Here is a 15,458-nt window from a genome sequence, read left to right as displayed (position 1 = left end):
TGCAATGAGTGTAAGCAGAATACATCGCACGCATCGTTATGAAACTCGAATAAGAAATATGATACAAGGTCATCATCGTCGTAACGGTCATCATCTGTAGATTCCATCCCGTAGTGCATTTCATCGACAACCCTTTGTTTTGCATAAAAAAATCAGAAAATCATCAATCATGTAGTGGTGTATCATATAAGTCGTGTCATGTCGTGTTGTGTCGAATCTAAATAGAAGTCATGTCTCGTGATATTTCACTGTCGTTAATTCATTGTATAGCTCTTCGGACCTGGGTGCTCGAGTCCATCAGGACTGCCTCTCCGATACTCTGCTTGATTTTCTCGCGCCTGACTTCGCGCTTTCCCTCCGCACGTTGCTGCATCGAGCGTCGGACGCGCCAGCGGAGAGGCCGTGCCAGACCGGATCGGAATCGTAGTCGCCACCATGACACCGATGTGGATGGGAATCGTCGCTGATGGAGCGAGGTCTGCGAGTAAAGGGCCTCTGGTGTGAGAATGCGGCTTCCGACAAGCGCGTCTCTGTTGGTGCGGTGGTAGCCGTCGATTCGCCGTTTGGCGCCCGGACGTGAAGTGGAGAGAGGGGGGCCGTCGAATATGATCCGCTTCTGTGGCATTCCTACTGAGTTGCTGATGACCTCATCTGGCTGTTTATTCCGGTATTGGGAACCCTCCTCTGGGGACAAGGAGTCAGGCGAGTCGTCCCAAAATCGACGTGGGCGCCAGAAAGGTTGAAGTCGGCCGTCAATGTCCTCGCCGGCTTTGGGATTTTTGGCCGAGCTGAGCGAAAGCGTCCGCGCGAACGAATTAAAAGACTCAGATCGCGGACGAATCATCCATGGCCGTCTCTTGTGTTTGGTCCGACGGCTGGTGTCATTCATTGGGCACATTCCGTTATTCGATTCCTCTGCTGTCGGTTCTAGGTCAATTGAATCGGGTTTAACATTGGCGGTGGAGACCGGCGGATGTGGCGGTGGCCGAGGGTTCCTCAAGGGGGAATCCACGTTGGCGTTGGGCTGCTGCGTAAAATCAGGAGTTTGTGGCTGGTCCGGCTGCTGCAGCTGCTCTCGGAGGCCGGATTGTCCGTGTGGATTGACCAACAGCAGCGACTCGTTGTTGTGCGGGAAAATCGCCACTCTCCTTACCTCGTTGATTTCGAATGGACCAGGCGATGAGGACGGAATCGAATGTGGTGTGAAAGGTACTGAGGGCGGCCGTAGGTGATGTAAATCCTCGACACCAATGAGGATCGACTGAGTTTTGGGGAGTTCTGCAGATTCATGCCTATCTTGCTTGGACGCACCCGAAACAGGTACGGGAAGAACAGGTTCGGGTTTGTGAAGACGTTCCAGTGCAATATGTTTAACAGCACGATTATGGCTCCGAAGACTCTCTGAGGTCAGAGATGTAGCTCGAGAGTTATCTTGACTGGTGGGTGCGGAAAGCGAAGAGCTGCGAGGGGGAATGTCAGGCCGATTCAAACCACGACCTCGAAGGTCGGCCGGGATATTTTTGGCATGCGAGTCAGACACGGTGCGTCGATTCTGACGTGAGATATCCAGAGATTCGGGTTGATTTTTTCGCACCGTCGGCGCACGGCTAACTGGTCGAGAGCGTGAGAGAGATGGGTTTCTGCTGGAGGGATTTGTAGGCCCCATGAGAGATGAGCGTCGCTGAGGGATCACAACTACCGGCACTACGTCCGCGCAATGCTGCAGAGCACCCAACGTTGAACTTCCAGAGAGGGATATCTCTGAGGTGATACTTCTCCGATCATTTTCCGTTATCCGAGCGGTTTTGTGGCTCAAGCGGCGCTGCAGATCGGAGCTAGACGTAGTAGACGTACGCTCGGATTTTGTGATAGGCGAGCTTGCGGAGCGTAAGGACGATCTTTTTTCTGTATGTCGCAAAGCCCGCCTAGCTGGTTTGGGAGTATCAATGATCATTGCTTCGACTGTTGAAGACGTGGACACGCCCGAAAAACGCCGAGTATCATCCTGTTCAGCCGAGTTAGACTGGTCCTCCGCGGATAACCAGCCGATTTCCTGGCGAAACTGATTCATTTTTGAACTCTCTTCGGACTGTTGCACATGGGCCACGCGATCCCGTAAGCTCCTCCTTCCGCGCATAGAAGCGTCTATATCGGACATGTTGGCATCGGCTTCCTTACGAGATCGTCCCGACTTATTTCGGCAAGGCCTAATGCGAAGTTCTGGGTTATGGCCACTTGAAATATCTTGCTTGCGGGGTTTATTGGTCCGAGATTGGTTTCCATGGCCTTGTAAAGACGCATTAACAGGAACTTTGGGGTGCGGAGAGCCTTGGACGTTGGAGCGCTGGCCCTCATGAGCAGCTCCCTCTCTTGTTCGCGCATCGGACCAGTCGACGCCAGCATTTCCTCGGCTACTCTTTGCGCTCTTCTGCGTATTTGAGCGCGAGAGAGGTGGAGGCGAAGGACGAGGTGTCGCTGATTCAGCGTCGGAGATCGCCTCATAGGCCGTTTGAAAAGATTCGGTCCGCGATGAGGACGATATATATTCAAAATGACCTAGCCCTGAACGGCTTGAAGCCATACCGCGCGGAGGCGTTGTTTCCGGAGTTGGGGGATGTGACGGCTTAGACGGCGTAAGCGCTGCGACGACCGAGTGGGAAGGGGTCGGTTTCTGCATATCTATCTCGGTAGGTGAGTCGTCTTGAGTGGCGCCTGGTGGCGTCAGCGGAAGAATTGGCGCGGTCGTAAGAGGTAGCCCGTCTGAAGATTGACCATCGTGATCAGTGGGTGGTATTTGAGCGGGCCGGCCATTTGAGCTGAGATTTGTCCGACGAGGTAGCAACTTGTGGGACCTGAACAAGAGCCGATCTGGATGTTCTGACGAGGCGGGAGAGGAGACGGCGATCTCAACGCTGGGCATTGTTATTGACGAGCTCAACTGCGCATCGAAATGAGCGCGACCAGATGGAGTCGATAAAATTTCTAGCCAGGTTTGCGCTGTCACAAATAGCTGCGAGAGTCAATTGGTGTGAGGAACATGACACTTGGGTCGTTTCAGAGGTTGGAAGCGACCAGTTGGCGAGAGCGCATAGCGCAACAGGGCAATTCAGTCAAAGCCGAGCCTTGACTCGAAATGAAGCTGCAAAGGAATGTAGTTTGGTGTCTCTTCGGAATCCTCCCTGAATTCCCGTCTGCTGAAAGAATGATTTGGATGCAGATTGGATGAGGATTGCAGCGAGACGCAAGGAAGGTTCAGGATAAGGACGAAGCCGCTGTCCGCCAGGCGCGTCTCACAAAGCAAGCGACGGCTGCGACGCTCGACGAGCAAACAAACGAATCAGAGTCGACCCAGGGCCTTCAAAGGAACAGGTCATCCAGAGTCCGAAGGTGAAATGCAAACCTGAGTGGCGGAGAGGGGCCAAAGGCGGGCTGCAGGAAGCGACCAGTTAGTGAGAAATGAGAATATGCCGGCGAGCGAGTCGACAAGTCAAAAGGACGAGTGAGAGAAAGATCCTCATCCACGTTGCAGACAAAGCGACTTGTTCCTGATGCTATTTAGAGCATGTCAGAAATGGTATAAATAGGAATGAGGCTGCAAAGGTGAGAGTTGGGATATACTCTGTGTCCACTCTACCACTCATTTAGTACTTCTGGCCAGGTCACGGGACCCTGTCTTGAGGTTCCTTATGCGACCAGTTGCAGTTTTAGTAGTTTCGAGAGGTTGTTCCGGAGGTTACCTTGGCTTTGGGCTACTCTTACTAAAACCTCATCCTTTGAACTCTGTGTATCACGTGAAGGTATACAGGTGCGCTCCACTACCGTTTTCCTGTTATGAACTCCATTCTTCTCCGTACAAGCAGATCCTCCAGTTTCCCTGCTCTTGTATCTTACTCGCAGATTGCACTAATTAGCGCACCTGCTGGATCATCAGATCACTAAATGTGTCCGCCAGCGACTAATTAGCGTCTGCGCCCAGCCTCAAGGCCGTCAAGTTGGCGTGACCTGTGTACACCCGTCAAGTCGCTCAGCTTTCAGAGACTGCTGAGTCATTGCATGGCATCGCAGCCGACGTCATCGCCAATGGATGACGAGATGCCCTCATAAATTGTTGAAAGTATGAAGACAAGAGATTAGATAGTAGTGAGATAGAGTATGATACAATAATAGGAGCCGTTACTGCTCGCTTTGGCTCTGACGTCGTGATCCGCCATTCCGTCATTTGCCTGATGGGCTGTTGGATACGAAACTACGAGTGGCCGACTCCTGGAAGTCTCAACTCCCAAATCCCCACCATCCGCTGTCTTTTGGCATATCACGCTGCTTTCCATTCTTCGCTTGGTCGTGGCTGAGCCTCTGATTGCCCGAGACAGAAAGGCATCGCTTCCGACCATTGATAGTCGTGTCATTCCCTTGCTGCGCTCCTTTTGCGCCCTTTGCTGCAGTGCAGAACAGAGAATTAATCTCCGGCTGCTCCTAGCGGGGCATCAGTTTCATCAAATATCCAATTCCAGGACCAGAAGTCCAGAGAAGCAAATCGAGGCGTGACTGTGACAAAGAAAAGCCCAAGGGAAAAAGCAAGCAGCCATTCACGTCATAGCAGCCGCTGCTGTTTTCTCCCCCGGCCAAACTCCAGCTTCAGCAGTCAACCATCATCATTCATCATTCATCATTCATCATATCTCATTTGCCGTGCCCTGCCTTGCCTTGCCTTGCCTCCTTTACTTTTTTCCCAAGGTTCCCTCTTCCCTCGCCCTCCTCCCTTCCTCCGTTTTTTCTACTCTCCCTTTCTTCCTTCCCCGGTCACTTTTCTGTTACACCATTCGCTGGTTTTGATCTTACCTGCTTCCTTTTCCTTCTCCCCCCGCGCCTCCCTCCCCTCCTCTCCTACCATGAGTACCATCCAGAGCCTGAAAAATTTCATACGTCATGGGAAACAAGCCCGCCTTGTCACTCCCCATGCCGAGCCCACAACCAACGTCTCTGCTGTCCACGCTGAACAACAGCGTCAGCCTCAGGGTTCCTTTTCCCCCGCTGCTGGGAATTTAGACGCAATTGACAACAAAATGGGGAACGTGCAACGGGACTCGGCTGACGTCCTTGTCAAGAGGGCTCGTGAGGCCGAACTCGAACAGATCATCGCTGAGGAGAAGAGTAGTCGCTCCAAGATGCCCAAATACCCGGGTTTGGAACGATTTATTCTGGTGGAAAAGATGGGAGATGGCGCCTTCAGCAATGTCTACCGTGCCAAGGATACAACTGGTGAATACGGCGAAGTAGCCATCAAGGTGGTTCGAAAGTTTGAAATGAACAGCATACAGGTAGGTTAACCTTGCGATTTTGTTTTGGTTCTTTTCTTTGGTTGCGTGTTCTTGCCAGGATCGTCCCCTTCTTCATCGTGGCTATTGTCCTGGCGCTGCTTTATCGCGAACTATTTCGCCAATGTTGTTTATCTAGTCTGACGCCCACCTACACCCCGACTTCAAAAAGAAGCCGAAAGCCGCGGAGGTGCGCCCTCATCCTTTATTCTTGTGTGCAACTAGCGGTCGATTCAAATCGCCTCATCACATGCTGCTCAATTCTTGCGCGCCAAGCTAGTTCACCATTGCATGGATAGTTACTGACTTTGTGTCTAGCGAGCCAACATCTTGAAAGAGGTGCAAATTATGCGCCAAATCGATCATCCGAATATTGTCAAGCTGGTCCACTTCTCTGAGTCGCGCCAATACTACTACATTGTCCTCGAGCTTTGTCCCGGCGGAGAACTTTTCCACCAGATCGTGCGCTTGACGTACTTCAGTGAAGACCTTAGTCGCCACGTTATTGTTCAGGTCGCCAAGGCGATCGAATACCTGCACGAAACATCAGGTGTTGTGCATCGGTATGCTTATCTTTTCTTTCTATTCAAAGTTATTGAACTAACCTTGATCTCGCTAGTGATATCAAACCTGAGAACCTTCTGTTTTACCCTACCGAGTTTATACCCTCAAAGCACCCGAAGCCACGCCAACCCGGTGACGAAGATAAAGTGGACGAGGGTGAATTCGTCCCCGGCAAGGGCGCCGGTGGGATTGGTACAATCAAGATCGCCGACTTCGGTCTTTCCAAAGTCATTTGGGACACTCAGACGATGACGCCATGCGGAACTGTTGGGTACACTGCTCCCGAGATTGTCAAGGATGAAAGATATTCGAAGAGTGTGGACATGTGGGCGCTAGGCTGTGTTTTGTATACCTTGCTTTGTGGATTCCCTCCCTTCTATGACGAGAGCATCCAAGTCCTCACTGAGAAAGTTGCTCGAGGACAGTACACCTTCTTGTCGCCGTGGTGGGATGACATCTCCAAATCGGCCAAGGACTTGATTTCCCACCTGCTGACGGTCGATCCCGATGAGCGGTATACCATCAAGCAATTCCTGGCTCATCCTTGGGTTCGACAGACCGACGAGGAGACACAAGCTGCGACAGGCGCCCCACCACTTTCAACTCCATCTGTAGTTCGGGACCAGCCCCTCGACGCAGTCGCAGCAGAACTTGCCCCATACCCACCAGCAAGTGCACAACTCGCCGCTGGAGATCGGCCCATGGATTTCCGATCCCCTGGTGCGATCAACTTGCGTGAGGTGTTCGACGTTGGGTATGCTGTCCACCGACAAGAAGAAGAAACCAAACGACGCAAAGCTGGCCGCGGATTACGGGGAGCGAACCCAACCTCTTTCCAATCAGCACTCAACCCGCTCAACGAGGACTACGACGACGAGGATGCAATGGCTTACACCGTTGGTGACGACGGACATCCTCCTGCTAAAATGCAGAAGTCCGGACAGAACGCTGGCGACGTTGCTGCAGTGGAAGCTCAGATGCGACAAACAAATTTAGGGGCTACCAGCCATGCAGCAAAGATGCGCCAATCCCATCAACCTCGCCAGCAGGGCTATGGAACACATAGCGCCAACGTTGCAGCGGCCGTCAAGCAGAATCAGGTCCGCAACGCCCGAGCACCCTTCGAGCTTAATATGGATAATGCGACTCTGTTGGAAAAACGAGGCAGGAGGGTTCAAGAGCAACCCGCCATCTAAGATACCCTTTTGTCTCTGTTCGACGGAAGTTCACGAACTCATGATATCGCCAGGCCAATATTTCCTTCAAATTTCATGACGTCATATGTCTGTTTCTCATCTGTTGTCTTTGGTTGTGGGAGCCCTGTTGATCGGGGCAAACCCGCATTTGTTCCAGGCGTTTCCTGTATCGTCTTTTGCTTATCATCAGTGGGTTTCGGTCGCCAAAGCGTTTGTTATGCATATTAGTGTTTCTTTTTACCCAGTTTCTTTACCTAATGAGTTATACTTGGTGGGATACGGATATTTGCGGCTTGGACATGTGCAATAGTCCGGGAGTTCTAGACGCCACTCTTACGTTTTATGATTTCCTTCTGCTTGCTTGCATTAAGATCATTAACGTTGATGATACACCCGCTTTCCATCCTCGATTCATTTATCAAGTTTCGACTGATTTAGATCTGCGCCTCAAAAGACTACTGTTTCGATTAGCTGCTGTCTTACCCCCGCTGGATTTGGAAGGGAGCGGCAGCAACGGGATGCACTAGTACACAGTACTACAACTGCTATGATGTCTGTCTGACCTAACTGCGCTAAGATGTACTCCATCAAATGTATGCTCCTAATCAATCTGTGCTACTAACTCTTGCCTGCTGTGTGCCTTCCGTGGCCTTGCCAGTCACCGCGAACTCATCTGGGTACTGTCTTATTCAATTGTAACATTCTCTGCTTCCGTTCGTAGCCCACGCAGTCCTGCATCTGGGAAGTAGTGGCAATTCAACCCGGCCCCATCCATCAAAAGGACCCAACCCGGCCGGGGGCGCCACAGCCAGGGTTCGTTCCCTGTTTTCTGCCTTCCGTCGGGTCCCTGCACTGTCAACATCGGCCCTGACCCGTCTCGTCGCTAGGTTGCAGATTTTTGGCTATGACAAGCACTAGGGCAGCGATCTGTAGTCTACTTTGCTAAGCCCTATTTAGCACCTGAATTAGGGCAGCTTATACAGGGGTGTTTGGATTGCGCGTGTTTACTAGTGATAAGAATGGGACAAAAGCGGGTTGGATCTAAATTGACAACAAGGACGACAGTTTCGCCTGGACAGGCTCTTTTCTCGGGATCTTTTCCGTCTATCATAAGTGAGGTACCGGGTCAGGCATCATGAATTGGACACTGGCCCTCAATTGTTCACTATTGGAAATGTTGAGGGACAGTCGTCTCAGCATTCACTAAAGAGTATACCAGAAACCATCCAGGATTGGCAGGCACGCTCCATTAACAGTCATAAATATTGGGAAGGACTTCACTTTCCCAAGCCAATTCTCTTGCCTTCACTTAAGCCATGCTCAACTGCGTCTAGACCCTTCCAACCATCATCACAGTTCGTGAACATCGTGAGAATCATGGGTTCACTCTGTCTCCCAGCTCATGTCCTTCAAGGACTACAATCCCAAAAAATAACAAGCGACTCTCAACCTCCTGCTAGTTCAATCCATCCTCTACTTTACGCTTTCCCTCACTATCCATCTCAAGTTCAAGCTTCAAGAAAAACCGGGCAATATGAGGGTCTCTGTCATGCTGCATGCTATTATCCTGTTATTCGCTACTCAATACGTGGCAGCGGAAGTTACTGAATCAGACAGCACTTCCGTAGAGGACATTTTATCTGTCTCCTCCATCGTCTCGCTTGATTCTATCCATAATGGTTGCGGCACCGCTGACTTCGCGTTTGCTGGATTCGATATCGATGACCTTGCGGTTACTTCTACTGCCATTAGCACCAGCACTCTCGGCAGCGGATTGAACATCGTTGATACTAGTGGCACCGAGCCTGCTATTATCTCAACCGAGACGACTAACGTACTGTCCATACCTACTGCGAGCCATGAGTACGACCTAAAACAACGTGACGATGACCCCGACGACCCTCTGCCCTCGGATTCGCTTCCTCCTCTTCCAGGATATGGTGCCGAACTGACCAAGTACCTGCAAGGTATACAGGAAAGGCTAAACGAGGAAAAGAAATGGTTGAACCATGAGCAGGCTGATACATTCGGAAAGTGGTACCTCTTTACCCAGAAAAAGACGGCTGCAGGCGTGAAAGGACTCTACGGATGTACCTCGGTGATAATTGTATCAACGCAGGGAGTCTACGCTTCGCACATCTACGAGAACCCCGTCTTCGTGCAAAAGAGCAAGTTCGGGACAGAGCGGCCAACGCCTGAAGATTACTTCCGCAAAGCCTCGTTTGACGCCCTGATCAACGGCGATCCTGATTCTGATTCAAAACCGATCAAGGATCTGATCGGGACAAAGGAAGACCCAGGCGCCTTACACTATACCCACAACCCGAAAATCTACCTAATCTCACCCTACAAAAACGGCGGCATCGGACCTATGATGTACGCCAACCGAATCCAGTGGCTATCCGAACAGCTGCACAAGTACCTCTGCCCACCCGAATCCTCAGGACAGAGCCACAAGCCCACCGCATTACCGTATAAGATTGCATCCAAGAAGGTCGCTGATGAACCCACCGCTATCCCGGGAAAAGCCATTATGGAATTCACGCCAATAGACCGGTACGAGCAAGACGGTGATCAGCTTACTGCGAAAGCACGCTGGCGACTATGGGTTAATGGGAAGGAAGCTGCTGTTTGCGATTATCCAAATGAGGAAATTATATTCCCTGCCCAATGCGCACATCACGATTGATTGCCGATCTCCGAGACGTCGGCTGCTGTTAAAGTTCTTCTTACACGGGCAGCAAGGGGTCTGCAATTTAGTATGGAGCACTAGTATGGATTGCGATTGCCTCACCCTCATGTAGTCTAAGCGGCTTCTAGCTTTTGAGCAAAGTTATGGTGCATATGTCTATACTCATCCCCTCGATCCGTCCTGAGACACTCGTAAATTATCCCTCTCTTGTATAATAGTCCAAAAGTTCCGGACTTGCAGATCGATACTAGACTACCTACTATACCTGAGTGAGTGGAGTTGAATTTATCACGATAACACTTGCAACGAAAACTTAAATGCCCTAATAATAAGGAGTGTAGGCACTACCTACACTCCCACCCACTTGAGGTCAAGTCCGTCGACTACCTAAATGGTTTTAGTGTAGCTATGGAGCAGAAGCCGGAGCCACAATCCTTATTTCAATATAAAGCATGTATTATCTACTCCGCATCTACATAGCTCATGTGACTTGTACTTGTGGTGTTGAGACGTTATTTAGTTTCTGATTGACTGGCTGATTGCTTAAGACTTATGTCTGCAATATCAAACGTTAGCTTGAAAAAGGAGGGCGGGCTCTTATTGAGTTTCCTTAGGTGCTCAGTAGAAACACTGAAGTACGAGATAGATGCAATGTTGATTATACTTATATGCTTTTAATTCCATTCATTGTTAGATAGGTATATGCATGGAGTTGTCTATGTACATCGGAGCTAAACCAACAGATACAAGAGAAGGCTGGATAATCGGTCCCTACTCAATCAAGGCAGGTATGGGAGCAAAGGACTTGCAAATTTATGGAAGATGGGAATCTGGTATCGAGATGAAAAAGGAAACAATGCAAGAAAAAGATAAGAAGGCCGTTAGCTCATTGGAATCATTCATGTTTCTAATAGAAGTACGTAAAAGCCATGCAACCTCTAAACAAGCCACTGAGAACAGAATTCAAGATTCCAAGCGACGAAATGACTGGAAAGAAATAGGTCTAGAGTGCCTGGCGGCCCCTCGTCTCAATAGGGATGAAGATCATCGCCACAAAGGCAGCGAGGATCAGCCCACCAGAAGCATAGATAGGGGCGTCAGCATTCGCGCTTCCGCCGTAAATTGCCACGATGGGCGCGCAGAGACCAGCGATACGGTTCAGACAGCTAGATATACCACTGCCCGTGCCACGGTTCGGTGCGGGGAATACCTCGGGTGTGTAGGCATAGAGGACGCCGTACATGATATTTTGAAAGAAGGCTTCGAGGGAGGAGCAGAGGAGCTGGATGTCTGGGTCTGTGGAAGCGGTAAAGCAGAACAGTAGAGCGCCGGTAATCAGGGTAGCGGTGATCATTGTGCCCTTGCGGCCGATGTGCTTGATGTCGACAGTGAAACAGGCGAGGATGGAGCCAGGGAGACCGACAATAGAGGTGATGGCGTAATTGCGGTAGACAACACTGGTGGATTGAGCTTCACCACCGCCGGCTCTTTGCAGGTATTGTGGGAGGAAGGCGTTGAATAAAGGGTAGCCCATTCCGATGGTGGTCCAGCAGAACCAAAGAATCACAGCTAATTACAGTTAGTTGAAAAGACAATGCCAGTGGATTGTCAGTGAACTTACTCGTAACTCCGAGTTTCTTGGTTGCAAAGAGACCCCTGATGCGCTCCAATGAGAACTTGGACATGTTTCTCTGAACGATTTCCTTTATGCTGAGTTCCTGGCGCGTTTCCTGTTCGGGGTAGCCACCAATTTCATTGAGAATGTCGTTGGTGAGCCATGTGGTGACGCGATTTTTGTACGCGATACCGTGGACTGCAGTGACGGCATCTTCTTGACGACCACGAGAGAGCAAGAATTTGGGTGACTCGTACAGGTGGAAGAGAAAGAAGCGGCATAGGAACATGACAAAGGTGAGAGCACCCAGTGTAAGGACTAGATACCTCCAGCCCATGTTGTCCTCTTTCCTGCATGGTCCGTCTCCGGAACAGCTGAAATTGGGGATAAAAGCCCAGGCCAGGAGACTCGAGATCAGGTTACCAAGAGGCCACCATACACTCAGCATGGTCAAAAGATTTCCGGAGGCGAAGGGTAGGAACTCGAGAAAAAGAGCACCATCCACGGGCAAATTTCCACCAACTCCGAGACCCAAGCACGCGTACAAGGCACAGGTTCTGCCGCCACCGTTAGCTCTGACAAGATTCCAGCATGGGGCATTAAGCTTACCCAATCCAATTGGGACCGCCGCCAGAAGCAAGACCGAAAGCACCGCTGATCATGAGTGTAAAGTTGAAAGCTGGACGACGGCCAATGACATCTGAAGCAATACCCCAGAAGGACGCACCCAGACAGAGACCCAGGAACAGGGCGCAGGTTGTGAAACGAACACGGTTCTCGTCGACGCCAAACTCCAGAGACAATTGGGGCAGGGTGAGCGCAACTCCTTGCAACCAGAGACTATTGAGCTGTCAGCACCATATAGACTGAAGTTAAATGCGGGTCAACTAACTTGTCGGCGAGCCAACCGAATCCACAGAGAGCAAAGAGCTCCCATTGGTAACGGCCCATACCAATGTCTTGGATCGCCCTGTTGATCATTTTCGCTTTGCCTGCACGAATTCAAATTAGACCTGATACCTCAGCCGTAGGGAAGGGATCTGCAGAAGCAAAACTATCTCCTCCATATGGGAAAAGTTGGATTTTGCACGTACGATCATAGGCAGTATCCTGGCCCGAGGCTACCATATCATTCTCGACTTCAGCGCGCAGGATATCCAGTGTAAGATGACCATCCTGGCTCTGGTGGTGACTGTGGATGGAGCCATTCTCAGCGGAAGAGGATCTGTCGAGGCTCCCAGCATCAGTTTTATCATCAGCGCCTACTTTCTTCTCCGGGTCGAGTCTCGAATGCGCGGGGGCACTGCTGAGGGGGACCACCACGCCGGGGAACTCGTGGTTGTCTTGTTTCGCGAAAGGATTCACTCCAAACGGCATCGTGAAGGGTTGCTGCTATGGACAGGTATTTGGCGCTGTGGAGTCGTTTCGCGAGGATCTACTGGCACAGTTATGATGGCGCAAAAGGCAAATCTAATTCATCCGAACGGCCGGTCATGAAAGTCACTCAGGGTCAATGGTGAGGGAGTTGTTGCTAGGGCCAGATAAAAAACGCAATGGCTCTCGATCTAGTCGACGGCGGCAGAGACGGTGTTGCTGCTACGGTACAGCTGAGATCAAAGCCGGAAGCCACTGGTCGAAAGGTAGTAATTGAAGTAAATGGTATGTAGATAAGACGGCGAGCTGAGGCCTAAAAGTCCAGTTGACCTAATATGACAGGAACGTGGCGTGTGGGATGAACCCAATGATTGCGGTGGTCGCTGATGATGAGCTTCTTCCCTGTAAAATCGAATACAAGAAAGCCTCTCGAAGTATGGGATGGACAGGGTTGGAGGTGCGAAGAGGGGTCGGAAAGAGTCGAGCGAAGACAGAGAAGAAAAAGGAGGGGCGAGGAGGATACTTATGACAGAGAGAGAAAGAAAAGAACAGAGGAAAAGGCGATGGTGTTGGTCTGCAACAGTGAACTTTGGATGGGCGGATCGCCACCAACCCACCTTCCTGTTGCAGTCCCCAGATCTTGTCCTGGGTACATCATAATGGGAATTACTCTCTTTCAAGGACTCTCCTACGGAGTATTCTAGCATGCATATTATTGTTCCACGTATACTTCATACCTGATGCTTATGCTGTGCCTCTACTCTGCCGGGGATCAAGATCAAGACAAGCACCGGCCAGCCCTGGGCGTTCTTGGGGTCCGGGGTGTCGGAGCAGTCCGCCTCCATGCATACAGGTCGTTCGCTCCAGAGGCAAGATCGAGTCGACGACTAAGAGGTTTTCGCTCACTGTCGTTCCCAGGTCAGATGCTTGTCGCCTACCCTGTCGGTCCCGAGGCACTAAGAAATTAAGAAATCAGCCACCGCCACCATTTCAACCGGCTTTCTATCTTACTCTGTTGGTGAGGTTGTTGATTGAAGCTGCCCGAGGCGGCTAAGATGGGCTGCATTAGTCCGATCGCACGTGCTCAACGTCATGCACTATCCCCGATCCGATCCTTTCGCCATCGGTCTCATTCCAACTCTCTCTAGCCTACGGAGTATCTACGGTTCTTCCATTTCGAATGAGGTCTTTCAACTTCTACTTGATACACAGTGCTCGGGAGAAGCAAACTTCGGTGGCCGGATTGAATGAGCGAGCATCGCCGCAACACTAGGCTTGCGGCGCCCGACCAAATCTTCTGCCCCGCGATGATCGACGCCGCCCCTCGTAACAGACCCCAGGGTAACATGGTCTGATCATTTCCGTTTCTTATCTAGTATTGTTAGACACTCGTTTTACTCTGTATACCAGACATCCAGTCTCGTAGTCATTGCACTAGTGCTGCTTGGGTATTCCATACAATCACTTACCAGATGAGACAAAGATGTGCACACTATCTTAAACAATTAAAATTCACCTTCATGCCCACGGATTTTGCCTTCTTCTCTCCCTCAAGATTTTGAGTATTGCTATTATCATGACCCCATATTGAGCCCCTGAGACACTCTGAAAAGAAAGCGCGAATTGCCGCACTACCCAGTACTCGGCTAAATGATGATACCCCAGAGTCCCCGTCCATGGGCAATGGTTCGGAAGTGTAGTTGCGGTACGGCCGGCGGCCGGTACCTGAATAGTGAATACTCACTACTTACCTGGAATCATCCATCATTTGATCCAGGGTCAATCTGCTACAAATGAGTCTCACATAAAGTCGTAGTTCATGTGATGGCGATCGGAGATCTTTGACTATTCAGTGCTTGTGATGTGCGGCGTAGAGCCGCTGAGGTGGATAAGCGCCTCAAGGGACAAGTGTACTAAGAAGGCGAATAATCGATCTTTGGTACACGGATCAGTTGAGGATTTGACCCATATCTCGCCTAACCTACAAAGTCGGCCATTCTAGTCACGTGATTGTTTTTACTGCAAAGATTCTGTTTTAACTAGCTAAAAGTCCTGAAATCATAACCCTGGATAACCACCTAAACCCATTTTAAAAATAAAAGTAAATAATATCTTGTCACGCAGTGTGCACAGTTCGCTATATCGGTCATCCCTGATGACTCAGTTCTTCGTCAGCATTAGGTAGTTAGCTCCCGCCGCCGGCGGTCTCTGAATAGCATCAACTTATCCACTTCCATACTTCACTATAGGCCTGTCGGGTCCCAATTCGCTACATATCTTAGGCATAGAATAGGGAATTGTCGTACGCCTGTGTCAATCTTACCTGCCCTGCTATGGCTGAGTCATTCGTTAGTCAGCTATTCAGTTCTTCTAACGTAATCCACGGGCGAACCGCGCTTACGGGCGAACCGCGCCTTTTCTGCCACTTCCCCATGTCAACATCTTCAACGCGTTACCTCTTTACCAATTCTCTATAAAATGCCTCTATCTAAAGAATCCCGCATGCAGATGGCTATTGCTGCTTCAAAAACTGGAAAAATAAAAAAAATAAAAAGGGCTGCTAGGACCTTTAGTGTGCCTGAATCCACCCTTCGTGAGCGGCTTGCAGGTGTCAAACCACGATCAGAAACACGTGCCAATAGCCATAAGTTGACAAAAATTGAAGAGGAAATACTTGTGAAGAAACTATTAGATGCTGATAA

General features: G+C 50.3%; 5 protein-coding genes across 5 annotated transcripts; 2 read left to right on the top strand and 3 right to left on the bottom strand.

Annotated features, from left to right (window-relative positions):
- Positions 1-47: 47 nt before the first annotated feature.
- Positions 48-3,525, bottom strand: BDV17DRAFT_180748 (uncharacterized protein). The gene has a single exon (XM_073754935.1). It carries the CDS (start codon positions 2,918-2,920, stop codon positions 260-262), a length of 2,661 nt encoding a protein of 886 aa, XP_073612385.1. The 5' UTR covers positions 2,921-3,525; the 3' UTR covers positions 48-259.
- Positions 3,526-4,889: 1,364 nt separating this feature from the next.
- Positions 4,890-7,075, top strand: BDV17DRAFT_283827 (kinase-like domain-containing protein; the record flags this gene model as incomplete). Its single annotated transcript, XM_073760427.1, has 4 exons — positions 4,890-5,318; positions 5,455-5,505; positions 5,634-5,878; positions 5,935-7,075. The coding sequence occupies 4 exons, from the start codon at positions 4,890-4,892 to the stop codon at positions 7,073-7,075; spliced, it is 1,866 nt and encodes a 621-aa protein (XP_073612384.1).
- A 1,534-nt stretch (positions 7,076-8,609) lies between these two features.
- Positions 8,610-9,764, top strand: BDV17DRAFT_294289 (uncharacterized protein; the record flags this gene model as incomplete). The annotated part of the gene is made up of 1 exon (XM_073762809.1): positions 8,610-9,764. The coding sequence occupies one exon, from the start codon at positions 8,610-8,612 to the stop codon at positions 9,762-9,764; it is 1,155 nt and encodes a 384-aa protein (XP_073612383.1).
- Positions 9,765-10,425: 661 nt separating this feature from the next.
- Positions 10,426-13,361, bottom strand: BDV17DRAFT_271630 (putative sugar transporter). The gene is made up of 5 exons (XM_073758809.1): positions 12,477-13,361; positions 12,275-12,374; positions 11,992-12,222; positions 11,389-11,939; positions 10,426-11,336 (listed from the first exon to the last, which is right to left on the bottom strand). Exons 1-5 carry the CDS (start codon positions 12,757-12,759, stop codon positions 10,771-10,773), a joined length of 1,731 nt encoding a protein of 576 aa, XP_073612382.1. The 5' UTR covers positions 12,760-13,361; the 3' UTR covers positions 10,426-10,770.
- BDV17DRAFT_180618 (uncharacterized protein) lies at positions 12,878-13,685 on the bottom strand. The gene has a single exon (XM_073754933.1). The coding sequence runs from the start codon at positions 13,461-13,463 to the stop codon at positions 12,996-12,998; it is 468 nt and encodes a 155-aa protein (XP_073612381.1). The 5' UTR covers positions 13,464-13,685; the 3' UTR covers positions 12,878-12,995.
- Positions 13,686-15,458: the final 1,773 nt, after the last annotated feature.

The sequence above is a fragment of the Aspergillus undulatus genome (genome assembly GCF_047715775.1).
Source record: "Aspergillus undulatus strain CBS 261.88 unplaced genomic scaffold BDV17scaffold_52, whole genome shotgun sequence".
In the NCBI taxonomy this organism is placed as follows: domain Eukaryota; kingdom Fungi; phylum Ascomycota; class Eurotiomycetes; order Eurotiales; family Aspergillaceae; genus Aspergillus; species Aspergillus undulatus.
This window is presented reverse-complemented; position numbering and strand designations above follow the sequence as displayed.